General features: G+C 45.8%; 1 protein-coding gene across 5 annotated transcripts in view; it reads left to right on the top strand.

Moving 5' to 3' along the window:
• The window catches only part of radil2a (Ras association and DIL domains 2a), a 118,654-nt gene that overhangs the window by 36,394 nt on the left and 61,243 nt on the right, over positions 1 to 21,017 (top strand). For all 5 annotated transcript variants that reach the window (XM_073026535.1, XM_073026533.1, XM_073026536.1 and 2 more), the window contains 3 exons: positions 5,631 to 5,668; positions 6,840 to 7,003; positions 19,253 to 19,365. In XM_073026535.1, the coding sequence (XP_072882636.1) occupies positions 5,631 to 5,668; positions 6,840 to 7,003; positions 19,253 to 19,365 (315 nt within the window). The remainder of the gene's footprint in view (positions 1 to 5,630; positions 5,669 to 6,839; positions 7,004 to 19,252; positions 19,366 to 21,017) is intronic.

The following is a 21,017-nucleotide window of genomic DNA, read 5'->3' as shown; positions in this document are numbered from 1 at the left end:
TCCTTTCCGTGGATGCAATCCTTGAACTAATATCGGAGGAGGCGTTGCAGCTGTGTACAAGCCCGTTCTGAGCTGGGACACAATGCCCGGAGTTTGTAGTGAGCTGTGTTGAGTCAGCAGCCCTGGCAGCAGGCTCTGAATTCGTCACATTCTGGCTCAATCTCTAGGCTGCTGGAATCCTTGCCTCCTTTTTCAGAATTGCATTCCGTTGCACTGTAATTTTTTCCAACAACACTTGTGTGTTTATCCAGCTTCCCCTTCAATATAAATGTCCTTTCTTCCCCAGCTGCATCCTGTGGGAGTGAGCTCCACTTTGGAGAATGCAGCTTTTCTGTAGTTCCTGATATATTGAATAGTGACTGATGGTGTCCAGCTCTGGATCTATAAACCCTCTCAGAGCACCGCAGTTTTCTTCGGTTCATCTTTAGCCTTTTTGAAAAAATGAGCTGTAGACTGTTTAGTCCTGCGATTGTTCGATCTTCTCAGAACTGGTAACATTCCAGTAAATTGTTAAAACAGGAGATTCTGCACATGCTGGAAATCCTGAACAAAAGTGCACAAAATACTGGAGGAACTCAGCAAGTCAGGCAGCCTCTATGGAGGGGAATAACTAGTCGACATTTTGGGCTGAGAACCTTTATTAATGTTTTAGCCCGAAAAGTCGACTGTTTACTCTATTCCATAGATGCTGCCTGACCTGATGAGTTCCTCCAGAATTTTGTGTGTGTTGCCCCAGTAAATCCTTTCTTCATTTTTTGTACTGCTTCTCCATGTTTTTGAAAATACTGACCAGTGGTCTGTGGGTTACAAGCAATGAAGTCTTGATTCTGAAATAATCGTTTGTCATGGAACCCATTGCCATAAGCAGTTTCCATGTGTTAGACTCTGTATCAATAAGAATCCCTTTACTCTGTATTTAAATGTTATGGCTGAAGTTCCTGTGGGGGGCAGGGGGGGGACAGTATATTACAGATACTGCAATCTCGAAGAGAAACAGATCACTGGAAGAGCTCAGTGGGTCAAGCAGCATCTGTGGAGGTAAAACATGATGTTTAAGGCTGAGACCCCACACTATGATTGAGAGGAAATATGAAAGATGACTGGTACACATTGGTATGTAGAGTGGTTTATTATAGGCTGTTATCGTTCCTTTCCGTAAAACATAGGAACACTATTAGGCCATTCGGCCCATTGAGTCTGCTAACTATTCCAACATGACTGATTTATCATCCCTCTCAACCCCATTCTCCTGCCTTCTTCCCCTAACTTTTGATTTCCTTACTACTCAAAAACCCATCAACCTCTGCTTTAAATATACCTGATGACTTAGTCTCCACAGCCGTCTGTGGCAATGAATTCTACAGATTCACCAACCTCTGGCTAAAGAAATTCTTCCTCAACTCTGTTCTAAATGGACATTCTGAGGCTGTACTTGATTTCCAGGCTTTCCCACGAATGGAAACATCCTTTCTATGCCCACTCTATGTAGGCCTTTCGATATTCGGTAGTTTCCAATGAGATTCCCCCACCCCAATCTTCTAAATTCCAGCAAATACAGGCTTAAAGCCATCAAATGCTCCGAAGTGTTAACCCTTTCATACCCAGGATCTTTGTTGTGAATCTCTGGACCATCTCCATCACCAGTACACCCTTTCTTAGATAAGAAGCCTCAAACGGCTCACAATTATCCAAGTGTGGTCTGACCAATGCCTTATAAAGCCTCAGCATTACATCCTCGTTCTTATACTCTAGCCCTCAGCAAATGAAAGTTGAGATTACATTTGCCGCCTTTACCATTGGCTCAACCTGCAAGTTAACCTTTAGGAATCCTGTACAGGTTTTCCAAGTCCCTTTGCACCTCCGATTTATGAATTTGCTCCCTGTTTACAAAATAGTTTACACCTTCAGGGTAGACTACCCTAACTTTGCCTCCAACTTCCACCCTGCCCTCAAATTTACCTTGTCCATTTCTGACACCTCCCTCCCCTTCCTTGATCTCTCTGTCTCTGTCTGTCTGTCTGTCTGTCTGTCTCTCTCTCTCTCTCTGGCGACAGCTTATCTACTGATGTCTACTATAAGCCCACGGACTCTCACAGCTACCTGGACTATTCCTCTTCCCACCCTGTTACTTGTAAAAATACTATCCCCTTCTCTCAGTTCCTCCGTCTCTGCCACATCTGCTCTCAGAATGAGGCTTTTCATTCCAGGACGAAAGAGATGTCTTCCTTTTTTAAAGAAAGGGGCTTCCCTTCCTCCACCATCAATTCTGCCCTCAAACGCATCTCTCCCATTTCACGCACATCTGCTGTCACCCGATCCTCCCACCACTCCACTAGGGATAGGGTTCCTCTTGTCCTCACCTACCACCCCATCAGCCTCTGTGTCCAACTTATAATTCTCTGTAACTTCCGCCATCTCCAATAGGATCCCACCACCAGGCACATCTTTCCCTCCCCCCCACTTTCTGCTTTCCGCAGGGATCGCTCCCTACGCGACTCCCTTGTCCGTTCATCCCCCCCATCCCTTCCCACTGATCCCCCTCCTGCCACTTATCCTTGTAAGTGGAACAAGTGCTACACCTGCCTTTACACTTCCTCCCTCACCACCATTCAGTCCTTCCAGGTGAGGCGACACTTCACCTGTGAGTCTGTGGTGTGAAATACTGTGTCCGGTGCTCCCGGTGTGGCCTTTTATATATTGGTGAGACCCGACGCAGACTGGGAGACTGTTTCGCTGAACACCTATGCTCGGTCCGCCAGAGGAAGCAGGCTCTCCCAGTGGCCACACATTTTAATTCCAAGTCCCATTCCCATTCCAATACAATATGTCTATCCATGGCCTCCTCTATTGTTGAGATGCAGCCACACTCAGGTTGGAGGAACAACACCTTATATTCCATCTAGGTAGCCTCCAACCTGATGGCATGAACATTGATTTATCTAACTTCCGTTAATGCCCCTCCTCCTCTTCTTACCCCATCCCTAATTTTTTATTTTTTATATATATATATTTTTCTCTTTCCCTCTCACAATCACTCCTTGCCTGTTCTCCACCTTCCTCTGGTGCTCCCCTCCCCCCTTTCTTCCAAGGCCTTCCATCCTATGATACTTCCCCTTCTCCAGCCTTGTATCCCTTTTGCCAATCAACTTCCCAGCACTTAGCTTCATCCCTCCCCCTCCTTTTTTTCTCCTATCATTTCGGGTCTCTCCCTTCCCCTCCCGCTTTCAAATCCCTACTATCTCTTTTTTCCGTTAGTCCTGACGAAGGGTCTCAAACTGAAACATCAACTGTACTTCTTCCTATAGATGCTGCTTGGCCTGCTGTGTTCCACTAGTATTTTGTGTGTGTTGCTTGAATTTCCAGCATCTGCAGATTTTCTCGAGTCTACACCTTTGTTCTTTATAGAGTCATAGAGAAGTATAGCACAGAAAGAAGCCCTTTGGCCCATCTAGTCCATGTCACGCCTACTCCTATCGACCTGCACTGGCACCACCTCTCCATCTCTCCATACCCCTACTATCCAAATTTCTCAACTTCTCTTAGATGTTGAAATCAAGCTCACATGCACCACTTGTGCTGGCAGCTCATTCCACACTCTCACGATCCTCTTAGTGAAGAAGATTCCCCTCATGTTCCCTTATACTTCTCACCTTTGATCGTTAGCCCATGACTATTTGTAGTCCCACCCAACATCAGTGGAAAAAGACTGCTTGCATTTATCCTATCTATACCCCTCATAATTTTGTATATCTCTATCAAATCTCCTCTCAGTTTTCTACATCTAAAGAATACAGTCCTAACCTATTCAATCTTTCCTTATAATTCAGGCCGTCCAGCCCTAGCAACATCCTTGTAAATTTTCTCTGCACTTTTTCAACTTTCATCTTTCCTGGAGGTAGGTGACCAAAACTACATAAAATACTCCAAATTAGGCTTCACCAACATCTTATAGAACTTCAATATAACATCCCATATCCTATACACAGTAAATTGATTTATGAAGGCCAATGTGCCATAAGCTTTCTTTATGTCCCGATCTACCTGTGACACCACTTTCAATGAATAATGGACCTGTATTCCCAGATCCCTGTGTTCTACCAGACTGAGTGCCCTACCATTCACTGTGTAAGACTTACCCTGGTTGGTCCTACCGAAGTGCAAAACCTTGCACTTGTCTGCATTAAGTTCCACCTGCAACTTTTCAGTGCATTTTTCCAGCTGATACAGATCTGGCTGCAGGCGATGATAGTCTTCCTCACTGTCCACTCAGTGTCATCTGCAAATTTGCTGATCCAGTTAACCACATTATATCCATATCATTGATATAGATGACAAACAACAAAGGACCCAGCACCGATTCCTGTGGCACTCCACTAGTCACAGGCCACCAGTCAGAGAAGCAACCTTCTACTATGACTATCTGGTTTCTCCCACAAAGCCAATGTCTAATCCAGTTTACTACCTCATCTTGATTGCTGAGTGATTGAACTTTCTTGACCAGTCTCCCATGTGGGACCTTGTCAAATGCCTTACTGAAGTCCATGTAGACACATCAACTACATCAATTCCATCATCCATATCATTGACATGTAATGTTAAAAGTAATGGACCCCAACACTGATCCCTGTGGAACACCACTAGGTATTTTATCAAAGGCCCTTTGAAAATCCAATTAAACCACATCCACTGACTCTTTTGTCTGTCCTACCTGTTATTTCATCTAAGAATTCCAACAGGTGTGTCAGGCATGATTTTGTCTTAAGGGTGCAGAGGAGATTTCCCAGGATTCCGGCTGGATTAGAGAGCATGTCTTATGAGGATAGGTTGAGTGAGCTAGAGCTTCTCTCTTTGGAGCAAATGAGGATAAGAGATGACTTGATAGAGGTCTATAAGATAATGCATAGATTGAGTGGACAGTCAGAAACTTTATCCCAGGGCAGAAATGGTTAATACAAGGGAGTATAATTTTCAGGTGAATGGAGGAGAGTGTTGTGGGGGGATATCAAAGGTAGGTTTTTTTTTCACACAGAGAGTAGTGAATGCATGGAACATCATGCCGGGGGTGATAGAGACAGGGACACTTAAGAAACTCTTAGATAGGCATGTGAATATATTAACATGGAGAGCTATGTTGAAGGGAAGGGTTAGATTTAGAATAGGTTACAAGGTTGGAACAAAATCTTGGGCCAAAGGGTCTGTGCTGTTTTATGTTCTTTGAAACCATGCTGACTTCAGCCTACTTTATCATGTGCCTCTAAGTACCCTAAAACCTCATCCCTTATAATATCCTTATAAGGGATCCCTTATAATCCCTTACATCTTCCCAACCTCTGAAGTGAGGCTAACTGGCCTATAATTTCCTATCTGTCTGTGATGCAGGTTCTCAACTGGAAATGTAAACTTGCACTTTCTGCCACTGCGGATGCTAATGGACCCACTGAGTTCGTTTCGCGTTCTGTTCTATGGAGGATCTCTTCTGTTTCACCCACTGATGCGTGTGGGAGCCGGCTTTCCACGGGTGATTTGGGAAGCTGAGGCAGTTGTTCAGCCTGGGGCATCATGACTTGCATCTTTAAAGAGTCTGTGAAATTTCAATACTTTATTTTGTCTCCCCCCCCCCCCCCCCACAGGAGAAGACAAAGGAGCTTGCAGCAATCCAGAGAGAGCAGTGAGTAAGGGCCATGCCCTACTAGTTGGGAACGGTGGGCTCTGGATAGGGAACTGTGGGGCGGTAATTCACTTACTGTATTCCTTCTGAGTAAGTTGTTGCAGAAGTGAAACTCGATGGGACCTCTTGGCCAGAATGAAATATCAGAATGACTACACTGAGGGTCGATGTTGTGAAGAACTGGGACATATTAAATCTATCGGAATCATGTTTAATGTCACTGAGAAATGTGAAATGTGTTGTTCTGTGGCAGTAATACAGTGCAATACATAAAATATATTATAAATTACCATAAATATATGCAGTGGATTCAGATAATTAGTCCATCGGTTAATCAGGGCAGCCACTTATTTGGGACAACTGTTAAAGATCAAATACCTTTTTGAGGAAATAGGGTTTCCCATCATTTCTTTGGGACACTGTACCACCTGATTGGGACAGGAGACTTGCTGAACAGTTTCTAACTAGCATCAGTTGCATGAACTTGTGTGGCTGTTAGACATTACACCATGCTTAGAGAAAACAATTTTAAATAGTGTCAGTTATGTGTGTTTCTGTTCAAAAAGCAGTGATTCTTGTCACTGATAGTTGGTGAGAAATAAGCAGTAAGACCATTCGGAATTGTTCTGCTCACTTTTGTTTCAAGCATTCAGACTTGGAGATGCCAGAGTGAAAGTGCCACAATTTCATTACTTAACAAGTTAGGAACTACAAAGAATTTGAAGGTATTGACAATCATCTTAAAAGTTACAATGAAAATGAAGATTTGGAGGATGCAGTTGTCATATAAAGGCAATCCATTGCAGTCATTCACAGAAAAAAATAAAGAAATACATTACAACCAAAGAAAATCTAGAAATAACAAAGATACACAATTAATTTGCAAAAGAAGAGATGTTTAAGCAATGTTTAAAAAAAAAGCAAATAAATAATATTGAGTTGTAGAGTCCATGAAAGTGAGTCCATAGATTATGGAGCTGTTTCAACATGCCAGCACAGACAATGTGGTCTGAATGACCTTTTTCTGTGTGGTGTTTAGGAATGATTTCACAACGGACTCTTTCCCACTTGCTGTTCTCCACAGTCTGAATGGTGCATTGTTTTCTTGCTTGTCTCTGGCTGGCTTCTGATCCTGAGACTCACAGTTGTTACTTGCTGTTGCCTCTTCCAGTGCCAGTGAGGACTGTGAGGAAACGTGTGCCATTGGTATGACAGAGCTGATGCCAGGACTACGGCCCCTCATCTACTGGATGTCCAACTCCATCGAACTGCTGCACTTCATTCAACAGGAGGTTCCCAAACTGTTAGCGTGGGAGCAGCACGTGGACCCGAATGGTGAGTGCACACATACAACTGTTTCCAAAGGGGCAGGCACAAAGCCATCACCTGCAATCAAGGAGCAACTGCACCAGGATCAGCATTCCCATGATCGGGGTGGGGGGCAAAGGATCCTCGGGTTTATCCTTGGATCAAAGGCACAGGGTCACCTACACCTCGGGCAAGTGGCATCATGGGCTGCCTAAAGCTCTGATATATACCTCTGTGTTCATGGCCACAGCTTATGCCTACTTGGTGGTGGGGAGAGGGTAGAGTATTGAATAGTACAGCAAAAGACCAGGTTGTTTGTGCAGAGAAAGTCATGTCTTATTAATTTTGTTCAGTTTTTCAAGGCATTGATGAAGGTGATTGACCTGTGAATGTTGTCTTCATGGATTTTACTAAGGCTTTCAACCAGGTCCCTCACACTGTAGCTGCTCGTCTACTGGAACTGCTGCACTTATTCAACAAGAGGTTCCCAAACTGTTAACATGGGAACAGTACTTGGACCCAACTGGTCCAACATCAGATTCACTTATTTATCACTTGTATATCGAAACGTACAGTGAAGTACATCGTTTGCATTAACAACCAACGCATCCTGAGGATGTGCTGGGGTAGCCTGCAAGTATCACCACACATTCCAGCACCAATACAACATGCCCACAATGTTCCACAGAACAACACAAGTAGTAACAACAACACCACAACAAAAGCACAGCAGCAGAAAACAACCCCCTACCCACCCCTTACACACAAAGATAGCCCTCCATCTCTAGTTCAGGTCACTTAATGACCTCCAGTCCTTGGCCCCGGACTCTCAAGCACACGGACAGCAGGGATTAGAACTTCCAGTCCCTGGGCTGGACTCTCAGACTCACAGACAGCGGATCTCGAACCACCAGTCCTTGGTCCCAGACTCCCAGACAGCAGGGACTCAAACCTCCAGTCTCTGGGCTGGACTCTCAGACTCACAGACAGTGGGTCTTGAACTCCAATCCTTGGCCCCAGACTCGCAGACAGGAGTCTTCAACCTCCAGTCCCTGGACTGGACTCAGACTCACAGACAGCGAGACTTGATTCTCCAGTCCCAAGGCTGGACTCAGATATCGAGTTTCCAACTTCTGGATTTAGGCCTCAACCTTTGGATTCACTTCCTATACCTGTAAAACCACTTTTTAGTGATGTGTGTGTGTGTCGGGGGGCAAACCATCCATGTCACTCCAGGCTGTAATCAGGTCCAAACCAAACCCAAATTTACACAAGACTTCTGAATATTCTGACTCTATAAGTGTGAAGGTCATTTCCTTAGACTGGTACTTACTTACTGCCCATTATGCAGCTGACACTTAGGGCAGCAGTGAAGGTTCTCCATCTCTGGTGGTGTTCAGGGCTTCCTTCATCATGCCGGTAGCTTTCTCCTGCTCTTGACTACTGTAGGTCATGCAAGTCCCGGGTGAAAACTCAGGAATACGATCACACTCAGATGTAGAATGATACTTCATTGTTGTTTCCATAACAGTTTTGTTTGACTGGTCAGGGTTGTTAGCCCTCAGCTGACACCCCGAATCTGGAGGATTGGTGGGCCACTCTCAGCCTGCCCTCTACCCTTTGACCTGTTTGGCATGGGTGACCCTACCGAAAGCCAAAACATAAAGCCCTGACTCCAAGCTGGCATAACTCTGTAGGTCACTGAGGCACGCAAGCCTCCAAACCACGACAAGGTTGTGGTCCTCTCGTAAGTTCCCAGATTGGTGGTTATGTGGAAATTACTACACTGTGGATTCAGCAGGATATAGAACATTTGGAAATGGCAGGTGGAGTTTTAATCCAGGCAAGGGTGAGCTGGTGCCCGTTGGAAGGTCAAATGTAAGAGAAAAGTTTATGATAAATGGTGGGGCTCTGAGGAACATTGATATACAGAGGGATTTTGGGGTGCAAGTCCATAGCTCTTGTCTTCATTGGCCAGTGAGTTGAGTAGGAAAGGTTGGGAGTTACGTTGCAGATGTATAAAAGGCCAAATTCACTCAACCTATTCTCATAAGGCACGCTCCCCAATCCAGGCAACATCCCCGTAAATCTCCACTGCACCCTTTTTATGGTTTCCACATCCTTCCTGTAGTGAGGTGACCAGAATTGAGCACAGTACTCCAAGTGGGGTCTGACCAGGGTCCTATATAGCTGCACCTTCTTAGTCACAAAGTCAACCTGCGTAGCAGCTTTTAAGTGTCCTATGGACTCGGACCCCAAGATCCCTCTGATCCGCCACACTGTAGATTGTACAGAAAAGATACACAAGGATGTTGCTGGGACTGGAGGGTTTGAGTTATAAGGAGATGGGCCAAATGGCCTAATTCTGCTCCTATATCTTATGGTCTTGTGCTAGTGCTGTTTTCACTGGAGTTTCTGAGGGCAAGAAGAACTCATAAAAATGCATAAAGTTATATGAGGCATTGATAGGGTATGTAGTCATTTTTCCTGAAAGTAAAAGTCAATCTCTGGAGTGCATAGTTTTAGGATGAGAAGGGGAAAGTTTAAAGGAGATTTATGAGGCAAGATTTTTACACCCTCCAAAAGGACCACAACATTGTGGTTTGGAGGCTTGTGTGCCTCAATGACCCAGAGAGCTATGTTAGCTGTAGTCAGGGCTTTATGCTTTGGCTCTTGGTAAGATCACCCACACCAAACCAATCAAAGGGTAGAGGCCTGACTAAGAATGCTCCATCAGACCTCCAGGTTCGGGGTTTCAGCTCAGGGCTAACAACCCTGACTGGTAAAACAAAACTGTTATGGAAATAGCAGTGAAGAGTCCTTCTAGAAACATCGAAACATAGAAAATAGGTGCAGGAGTAGGCCCTTCGGCCCTTCGAGCCTGCACCACCATTCAGTATGATCATAGCTGATCATCCGACTCAAAACCCTGTACCTGCTATCTGAGTGTCATGGTATTTCTGAGTCTCCACCTGGGACTTGCATGGCTGACAGTAATGAAAACCGAGAGGAAGCTACTGACATGATGAAGGAAGCCCTGAACACCACCAGAGATGGAGGACCTTCACTGCTGCCCTAAACACCAGCGGTGTAACAGGCAGTTTTTAAAGCAATTTTTACACCAAGAATGGTAGGTGACTGTAACCCTGTGCCGGAGGTGTTGGTGGAAGCAGATACCGTAGCAATGTTTAAGACGCATTTCAAAGTTCAAAAGTACATTTATTATCTAAGGGCATCTATAGATGTGAACTTCCCACTATTCAGGACATTTGCAGAGATAGGTGTGCAAAAAAGGCCCAAAGGGTCATTGGGGACCCGAGTCACCCCAACCACAAACTCTTCCAGCTGCTACCAACCAGGAAACAGTACCACAGCATGTGGGCTGGCATCGTGGGTAAAAAGACCTGTTCCTATAGTGTACTGTGTGTGCTGAAGAGGCTTATCTCCAGCTGACAGTATGCAAACGCTGCCATGTAGGCTGTGGAGTCGGTGGTGAGGAGGGCAAATGCAGTGTTCGCATTCACTTCAAGAGGTTCAGAATACAAGAGCAGGGATGTGATGCTGAGGCTTTATAAGGCACTGGTGAGGCCTCACCTTGAGTATTGTGAACAGTTTTGAGCTCCTCATCTAAGAAAAGACGTGCTGGCATTGAAGAAGGTTCAGAGGAGGTTCACAAGGATGGTTCTGGAGTGAAAAGGTTATCATACGAGGAATGTTTGACAGCTCTGGGTCTGTACTAACTGGATTTTAGTAGGATGTGGGGGGATCTCATTGAAACCTTTCAAATGTTGTAAGGCCTATACAGAGTAAATCTGGAAAGGATGATTCCCATGGTGGGGGAGTCTAGGACAAGAGGGCACAGCCTCAGGACAGAGGGGCGTCCATTTAAAACAGATATGTGGAGATACTTCTTTAGCCAGAAATGGTGAATTTGTGGAATTTATTACCACAGGCAGCTGTGGAGGCCAGGTCATTGGGTGTATTTAAGGCAGAGCTTGATGAGGTTCTTGATAGGACATGGCGTCAAAGGTTGCGGGAGAAGGCTGGGGAGTGGGACTGAGGAGGGGTAAAAGGATCAGCCATGATTGAATGGTGGTGCAAATGACCTAATTCTGCTCCTATGGTCTTGTATCTCATTAGCCACAGGCTATGGTTTATCTGAACTTTCAGGCAGTGAGGTCACTCGTCATTTGTGAGTGACCCCAGGAGCTTTCAGACCAACAATCCTATTAGTAACTCCTTATCAGGTTCGGTTAATGGGTCTGATTGCCTGATTAGCAGAGGTTTTTGAAGTGGCTTACACATACACAAATACTTAATCGGGTGGAATTTCAGCCTGTGCTGGCAATTAATTGAGGGAACTTTCTGACGGGCTGAGAGAGATCAGTGGTTAGCAAACACAGTCCATGGAGTTGGGGAGAGCTCATCAGGTGTCTGCTTACAGAGCTTCAGCGGCAGGGGCCATTTATAAAGAGTACATTAAAACGTACCTTGAAGCGTATTGTTTGCATTAACAACTTACACACCTAGAAAATGCTGGGGCAGCCTGATCGCATAGTAGTTATTTAACTGTGTGAGTGGGTGGGAGGTAGGAAAGGAGCTTATTTTGCTGCTGTTGGTGCTGTTTGTGTTGTTCTGCTGAACATTTGGGGTGGGCTGCATTGGCGCCTAAGTGACATCCAGTGTCCCTGATGACTTCACCTGCATCCAGCTGCAGCTTCCAACATTCCACGTTAAGGAGTTGGAGCTGGAACTGGATGAACTCCGGATCATTCAGGAGGCTGAGCAGCATAATGGATATAACATATAGTTACACCCAAGGTGCAGGACACAGAAAACTTGGAGACGGTTAGAAAGGGGAAGGGGTTAAACAGCCAATGCAGAGAACCCTTGGCCACCCAACTCAACAGGTACCATTTTGGATACCTTTGGGGGCGGGAGGGGTGACCAAGCAGCAGAAAGTCACAGTGGTCAGGTTTCTAGCACAGAGTTTAGCTCTGTGACTCAGAAGGGAAGGAGGAGAGAGAGGTGAACTGTGGTATTAGGGGATTATTAGTTTGGGAAACAGAAAGGAGGTTCTGTGGGTGAGAACAAGATTGCCAGATGGTATGTTTCATATAATCATATAACAATCACAGCACGGAAACAGGCCATCTCGGCCCTCCTAGTCCATGCCAAACTCTTAATCTCACCTAGTCCCACCTACCCGCACTCAGCATATAACCCTCCACTCCTTTCCTGTCCAGATACCTATCCAATTTTACCTTAAATGACACAACTGAACTGGCCTCTACTACTTCTACAGGAAGCTCATTCCACACAGCTATCACTCTCTGAGTAAAGAAATACCCCCTCGTGTTTCCCTTAAACTTTTGCCCCCTAACTCTCAAATCATGTCCTCTCGTTTGAATCTCCCCTACTCTCAATGGAAACAGCCTATTCACGTCAACTCTATCTATCCCTCTCAACATTTTAAATACCTCGATCAAATCCCCCCTCAACCTTCTACGCTCCAATGAATAGAGACCTAACTTGTTCAACCTTTCTCTGTAACTTAAGTGCTGAAACCCAGGTAACATCCTAGTAAATTGTCTCTGCACTCTCTCTAATTTATTGATATCTTTCCTATAATTCGGTGACCAGAACTGTACACAATATTCCAAATTTGGCCTTACCAATGCCTTGTACAATTTTAACATTACATCCCAACTTCTGTACTCAATGCTCTGATTTATAAAGGCCAGCGTTCCAAAAGCCTTCTTCACCACCCTATCTACCTGAGACTCCACCTTCAGGGAACTATGCACTGTTATTCCTAGATCTCTCTGTTCCACTGCATTCCTCAATGCCCTACCATTTACCCTGTATGTTCTATTTGGATTATTCCTGCCAAAATGTAGAACCTCACACTTCTCAGCATTAAACTCCATCTGCCAACGTTCAGCCCATTCTTCTAACCGGCATAAATCTCCCTGCAAGCTTTGAAAACCAACCTCATTATCCACAACACCTCCTACCTTAGTATCATCGGCATACTTACTAATCCAATTTACCACCCCATCATCCAGATCATTTATGTATATTACAAACAACATTGGGCCCAAAACAGATCCCTGAGGCACCCCGCTAGTCATCGGCCTCCATCCCGATAAACAATTATCCACCACTACTCTCTGGCATCTCCCATCTAGCCACTGTTGAATCCATTTTATTACTCCAGCATTAATACCTAACGACTGAACCTTCTTAACTAACCTTCCATGTGGAACTTTGTCAAAGGCCTTGCTGAAGTCCATATAGACTACATCCACTGCCTTACCCTCGTCAACATTCCTCGTAACTTCTTCAAAAAATTCAATAAGGTTTGTCAAACATGACCTTCCACGCACAAATCCATGCTGGCTACTCCTAATCAGATCCTGTCTATCCAGATAATTATAAATACTATCCCTAAGAATACTTTCCATTAATTTACTCACCACTGATGTCAAACTGACAGGTCTATAATTGCTAGGCTTACTTCTAGAACCTTTTTTAAACCCTTTTTTTCCTGTTGGGGGATTTCAGTATGCAATATTTCAATATCAGAGCATCTTGTTGTTGAGCCCACAAGGGTTCTGGATTGGGTGTTGTGCAGTGAACCAGGATTGATTAGACAGCTTAAAGTAAATGAACCCTTAGGGGCAAGTGATCATTACATGATAGAATTTGCCCTGCAATGTGAGAAAGAGAAGCAAAAGTCAGATGTATCAGTATTACAGTGGAGTAAAGGAAATCACAGAGGCATGAGAGAGGAACTGGTCAAAATTGATTGGAAAAGAACACTGGCAGGGATGACAGCAAAGCAGTAATGGTTGGAGTTTCTGGGAGCAGTTTGGAAGGCCAGGATAGATACATCCCAAAGAAGAGGAAGTATTCTAAGGGCAGGATGATGCAACTGTGGCTGACAAGGGAAGTCAAAGCCAACATTAACTCAAAAGTGAGAGCATATAATAGAGCAAAAATTAGTGGGAAGTTAGAGGATTGGGAAGTTTTTCAAAACCAATAGAATGTAACTAAATATTACTGAAGAAGGAAAAGATGGAATACCACAAGACCATAAGTCCATAAAATATAAGAGCAAAATTAGGCTATTTGGCCCACCAAGTCTGCTGCTCCATTTCATTGTGGTTGACTCAGTTTTCCTCTCAGACCCATTCTTCTGTCTTCTCCCCTTATCCCTGACCAGTTAAGAATCTATCATATCTGCATTAAATATACATAAAGACTTGGCCACCCCAGCTACCTGTGGCAAAGAATTCACCACTGCCTAGCTAAAGAAATTTCTTCTCATCTCCATTCTAAAAGGATGGCTCTCTATTCTGAAGCTCTGTTCTCTGGTCATAGACTTTCTCACCATAGGAAACATCCTTTCCACATCCATTCTCAAGACCTTTCACCATTCAATAGGCTTCAATGAGGTCATCCCTCATTCTTCTGATTTCCAGCAAATACAGGCCCAGAGCCATCAAACACTCATCAAATGACAAGCCACTCAATCCTGGAATCATTTTTGTGAACTTTCTTTGAACACTCTCCAGTGTCAGCACATTCTTTCTAAGATAAGGGGCACAAAGCTGCTCATAATACTCCAAGTGAGGCCTCATCAGTGCTTTATAAAGTTTCAACATAACATCCTTGCTTTTATATTCTAGTCCTCTTGAAATGAAACAGAATCAGAATCAGGTTTATTATCATTGGCATGTGTAGTGAAATTTGTTAACTTGTGGACATTGCATTTGCCTTACTCACTACAAACTCAACCTGCAATTCAACCTTCAGAGAAGCCTGCACAAAGCCTCCCAAGACCCTATGCACCTCAGATTTTTGAATTTGCTCTCCATTTAGAAAATAGCCTACCCTTTTATTTCTTCTACCAAAGTGCATGACCATACATTTCCATATGGTTGTGTTCTGTTGGTTTTTAAAAGCTTCCAAATTCTCTAACTTCCCACAAATATTTGCTCTATTATATGCCCTCTCTTTTGCTTTTATGTTGGCTTTGACTTCTCTTGTCAGCCAAAGTTGTGTATTCTATCTGCCACTTCTTTGCCCATTCTCCTAATCTGTCTAAGTCCTTTTGTAGCCTCTCTCCTTCCTCAAAACTACCTGCCCCTCCACCTATCTTCATTTCATTCACAAATTTTCCAACAAAGCCATCAATTCTGTCATTCAAGTCATTGGCAAGTAACGTAAAAAGAATCGGTCTCAACACAGAATCCTGTGGAACACCACTAGTCAGAGACAGCCAACCAGAAAAGGCTCCCTTTATTCCCATTCTTTGCCTCCTACCAATTAGCCAATGCTTTATTCATGCTAGTACCTTTCCTGTAATACCATGGTCTCTTGCTAAGTAGCCTCATGTGCAGCACCTTGTCAAAGGCCTTCTGAAAATCCAAGTGCACAACATCCACTGATTGGCCTTTGTCTATCCTACTTGATATTTCTTCAAAGAATTCCAACAGATTTGTAAGGCAAGATCTTCCCTCAAGGAACCTATGCTGACTACAGCCTATTTTATCATGTGTCTCCAAGTACCCCGAAATCACAACCTTACAGTTGACTCCAATATCTTCCCGATCACTGAGGTCAGACTAACTGGCCCATAATTTCCTTTCTTTTGTCTCTGTCCCTTCTTTAAGAGTGGAGTGATGTTTGCAATTTTTCAATCCTCCGGAACCATACCAGAATCATTTGATCATTACTAATGCCTCCACAGTCTATTCAGCCACCTCAGTATTCAGTCTTTTCAGTTTCCCAAGAACCTTCTCCCTAGTAATGGCAACTTCATACTAATGTCCCCTGACACACTCAAACTTCTGACATACTGTGTGTCTTCCACAGTGAAGATTGATGCAAAATGCATATTCAGTTTGTCTGCTATTTCCTTGTCCCCATTATGACCTCTCCAGCAACATATTTTCAATAGTCTACATCTACTCTCGCCTCTCTTTTACACTTTATGTCTCTGAAGAAACTTTTGGTATCCTCTTTAATATTATTGGCTAGCTTACTTTCGTATTCTTCAGATTGGTGGTGAGGAAGGCAAATACAATGTTAGCATTCATCTTGAGAGGATGAGAATATAAAAGCAAGGATGTAATGTTCAGGCTTTATAAAGCACTGGTGAGGCCTCACTTGGAGTGTTGTGAGTGGTTTTGGACCCCTCATCTAAGAAAGAATGTGTGGACATTGGAGAGGGTTCAAAGGGGGGCTATATTAGAGACCTCCCAACTGTCCAAGGAATTTAGAGGAACAAGTTTGTAGAGAGATCACACTGCACTGTTACAAGAAACATAAGGTTGTTATAGCAAGTGAATTTTAACTTTCTACATATTGTCTGGGTCTTCCATACTGGAAAAAGGCTAGGTGGGATAGAGTTTATCAAATGTATTCAGGAATCTAGTGATCACAATGCCATTAATATTTAATTAAATATGGAAAAAAGATAGGTCTGGTCTGCAGGTTGAGATTCTAAATTGGAGAAAGGCCCATTTTGATGGTATCAGAAAGGATCTAACAAGGGTGGATTGGGATAGGCTGTTTTCTGGCAAAGGTGTATTTATTTGGTAAATGGAAGGTGGGGTGAAGCTAAGAGTTGGAAAGGTGATTGGCAAAAGGGATACAGAGCTGGAGAAGGGAAAGGATCATGGGACAGGAGGCCTAGGGAGAAAGAAAGGGCCCCTCCCCCAGCACAGTACAAGCCTTCCACCTGATGATGTTGTGTCAAACTTTTAACCTACTCCAGGATCTAACCTTTACCTCCCTCATAATGTTCTTTTTTTAATCATCCATGTGCCTGTCTAAGAGTTTCTTACGTGCCCTTGTTGTTGTTGTTCGTCCTTCGGAGTCGAAGACGACCACAACTTCTGTCAGGTGGAGGGTTTGTGACTGTGGGTCCGGAGGTGACTGGTGAGGCCAATCTGGGCCCTGAAAGCTCGCCCACATGTGGGATACATGAGGGTAGGTGCTGCAGTGGAAGTGGAGGTAGCTCGAGCCCTGCGTGCGGCGCGTTTCCTCTGAGCCTCTGCGGTGCGTCTGATTTCTGCTGCATACGCTCCTTTGGTGGTCCTGCTCCACCAGGTTGGGCAGTCCAGAGCAAGCGATTCCTAGCTACCGGGATTGATGTTGAGGTCTTTGAGGGACACTTTGAGGCAGTCTTTGAAACGTTTCTCCGGCCCTCCAACTGAGCGCTTACCCTGGCTCAGCTCTCCATACAGCAGCTGTTTTGGTAGTCGACTGTCAGACATCCTGACGACATGGCGAGGCCATCTAGCTTGGGCTTTCTGTAGGAGGGTGTAGATGCTGTGGGTGCTAGCCCGCTCCAGGACCTCTGTGTCTGGGACTTTGTCCTGCCATCGTACGTGGAGAAGTCTGCGGAGGCAGCTCAAGTGGAAGTGGTTGAGCTGTTTAGCTTGTCTGCTGTAGACAGTCCAGGTCTCGCTGGCATAGAGGAGGGTGGTGAGAACCACTGCTCGGTAGACCTTCAGCTTGGTGGTAAGGCTGAGTCCTCTCCGCTCCCATACATTCTCACGGAGTCTCCCAAAGGCGGCACTGGCTTTGGCAATTCTGTTGCTGATCTCTGCATCTATGTTCACCGCTCGTGATAGAGTACTGCCCAGATAAGTAAAGCTGTCGACTGCCAGTAGCTTCTGCCCCTTTACTGTGATGTGTGGTTCCGAGTAGGGCTTTCCGGGTGCGGGCTGGTACATAACTTCGGTCTTTTTGGTGCTGATTGTAAGTCCGAAGTTGTCACAGGCTCGTGAGAAGCAGTCCATTTTTCGCTGCATCTTCTGCTCTGTGCTGGCGTTGAGGGCACAATCATCAGCGAATAAGAGGTCTCTGATGAACGTCTCCTTTACCTTTGTAACAGCCTGTAGACGCCGGAGGTTGAATAGCCCACCGCCAGTCCTGTATCTGACGTGTATACCATCCTGACAATCGCGGAAGGCATCATTCAGCATAGCAGAGAAGACCATGCTAAAGTGTGTAGGGGCGAGAACGCATCCTTGCTTCATGCCCTTACTGTATCTATCTCTACCACCACCCCTGGCAGGGCGTTCCATGTAAATAAAAAAAGCCTACCACTGATTTTTTCCCAATCACCGCTACCTAGTATAGTGTTTGGTGTGACACAATTACAGCCTTGGGCGTCAGAGTTCAGGTTTCAATTCCATTGTCGTCATTAAAGAGTCTGTATGTCTCCCCATGGAATGTGTGGGTTTTCTCCCACAGTCCAAAGACATCCGGCTAGGTTAACTGGTCATTGTAAATTGTCCTGTGATTAGGTCAGGGTTAAATCGAGGTTGTTGGATGGCACAGCTTGAAGGGCTGGAAGGACCTACTCTGCATAGTATCGCTAAATAAATTACGCCCCCCTCGTATTTGCCATTTCTGCTCTGGGATCAAGTTATTGTCTGTCCACTCTATCAATGGCTGTTATCACCTGGTACACCTCTATCAAGTCCCCTCTCATCTTCCTTCACTCCAAAGAGAAAAGCCCTAGTTTGCCCAACCTATCCACATAAGACATGCTCTCTGATCTAGGCAGCATCCTCGTAAATCTACTCAGCACCCTCACTAATGCTCCAGATCATTCCTGTAATGAGACGACCAGGACTGAGAAAATGATTCGTTAAAGGGGAGAGTGAAATCACCTCCTCACTTATTTATTTGGGACGGAGTTGGTGTCAAAACCTTAAGTGCAGAACCAAGTGCATGAGGACCGATGTCCTGCATAGAAACACTGTAAAAGTGCGGGATCACATACTTGTGGAAACACCCACTGTGGCTTTTGAATGAACATAACAGATGCTGGAAATCCAGAGCAACACACACACAATGCTGGAGGAACTCAGCAGGTCAGGCAGCATTTATGGACGTGAATAAACAGCTGATATTTTGGGCTAAGACCCTTCTTCAGGACTGGGAAGGAAGGGGGAAGATTCCAGAACAAAAGGGTGTGAGGGGAAGGAGGACAAGCTAGAAGGTGATGGGTGAAGCTAAGTGGGTGGGAAAGGTAAAGGGCTGGAGAGGAAGGAATCTGATAGGAGAGGGGCTCCGGGGGACGTGACAGGCAGGTGAGGAGAAGAGGTAAGAGGCCAGAGTGGGGAATAGAAGAGGAAGGGGGAGGGGGTAAATTATCAGAAGGGGAAATCAATGTTTATGCCATCAGGCTGGAGACCTTTGAATGTTTGTACCCTGCTAACTCTGACAACTGATTCACTATCATCACAGATTGCAGCAGTGAGCAGCTTTTGTCGACCAAGCTGGCCAGTGAAGAGGCCATGACGGTGTTGGAGGAAGTCATCATGTTCACCTTCCAGCAGTCGGTCTATTACCTTACCAAGGTCAGTCCTTCGTGCTGCTGCCCAGCTCCCCCTCACTCTGCCTGACCAGGGTCAGCATATCGCTGATAAGCCAAGAGTGGTCGGAAAACAGGAGACTTCATCCCTCGATTCAAATTTACTGCAGTTGTTGAGGTTTACCGCACCACAGTGGGCAGCTTTCTTGCTTGGAAACTTTATGCACAATGGGGACTGGTATTTAAAAACCTAGGTGGGTACTCCATGGGCAGTGCAAGAGGGAGGGTCACACTGTGGGGGGTGGGGGTGGTACTGAGGGAGGGTCACTCTGTGTGGTGGGTGGTACTGAGTGAGGGTCACTCTGTGGGAAGGGTAGTATTTAGGGAGGGTCACACTGTGGGGGGGTGGGGGTGGTACTGAGGGAGGGTCACTCTGTGTGGTGGGTGGTACTGAGGGAGGGTCACTCTGTGGGAAGGGTAGTATTTAGGGAGGGTCACACTGTGGGGGGTGGGGGTGGTACTGAGGGAGGGTCACTCTGTGTGGTGGGTGGTACTGAGGGAGGGTCACTCTGTGGGAAGGGTAGTATTTAGGGAGGGTCACACTGTGGGGATGTGGGGGTGGTACTGAGGGAGGGTCACTCTGTGTGGTGGGTGGTACTGAGGGAGGGTCACTGTGGGAAGGGTAGTATTTAGGGAAGGTCACACTGTGGGGGGGTGGGGGTGGTACTGAGGGAGGGTCACTCTGTGTGGTGGGTGGTACTGAGTGAGGGTCACTCTGTGGGAAGGGTAGTATTTAGGGAGGGTCACACTGTGGGGGGGTGGGGGTGGTACTGAGGGAGGGTCACTGTGTGGTGGGTGGTACTGAGTGAGGGTCACTCTGTGGGAAGGGTAGTATTTAGGGAGGGTCACACTGTGGGGGGGTGGGGGTGGTACTGAGGGAGGGTCACTCTGTGTGGTGGGTGGTACTGAGGGAGGGTCACTGTGGGAAGGTAGTATTTAGGGAGGGTCACACTGTGGGGGGTGGGGGTGGTACTGAGGGAGGGTCACTCTGTGGGAAGGGTAGTATTTAGGGAGGGTCACACTGTGGGGGGGTGGGGGGTGGTACTGAGGGAGGGTCACTCTGTGTGGTGGGTGGTACTGAGGGAGGGTCACTGTGGGAAGGGTAGTATTTAGGGAGGGTCACACTGTGGGGGGGTGGGGGTGGTACTGAGGGAGGGTCACTGTGGGAAGGGTAGTATTTAGGGAGGGTCACACTGTGGGGGGGTGGGGGTGGTACTGAGGGAGGGTCACTCTGTGTGGTGGGTGGTACTGAGGGAGGGTCACTCTGTGGGAAGGGTAGTATTTAGGGAGGGTCAGTGTGTGGGGGGTGGTACTGAGGAAGAGTCTCTGTGGGAAGGGTAGTATTTAGGGAGGGTCTGTGTGTGGGGGAGTGGTACTGAGGAAGAGTCACTCTGTGGACTCTACTGAGGGAGGGTCACACTGTTGGAATGGCGGTACTGTGGGAGTAGTGACACTGAGGAAGAGTCACTCTGTGGACAGTACTGAGGGAGGGTCACACTGTTGGAATGGCGGTACTGTGGGAGTAGTGACACTGAGGAAGAGTCACTCTGTGGACTCTACTGAGGGAGGGTCACACTGTTGGAATGGCGGGTACTGTGGGAGTAGTGACACTGAGGAAGAGTCACTCTGTGGACTCAG

This window comes from Hemitrygon akajei, chromosome 22 (genome assembly GCF_048418815.1).
Source record: "Hemitrygon akajei chromosome 22, sHemAka1.3, whole genome shotgun sequence".
Taxonomy (NCBI): domain Eukaryota; kingdom Metazoa; phylum Chordata; class Chondrichthyes; order Myliobatiformes; family Dasyatidae; genus Hemitrygon; species Hemitrygon akajei.
The sequence above is the reverse complement of the archived record's forward strand: the minus strand, read 5'-3'. Positions and strand labels throughout refer to the sequence as shown.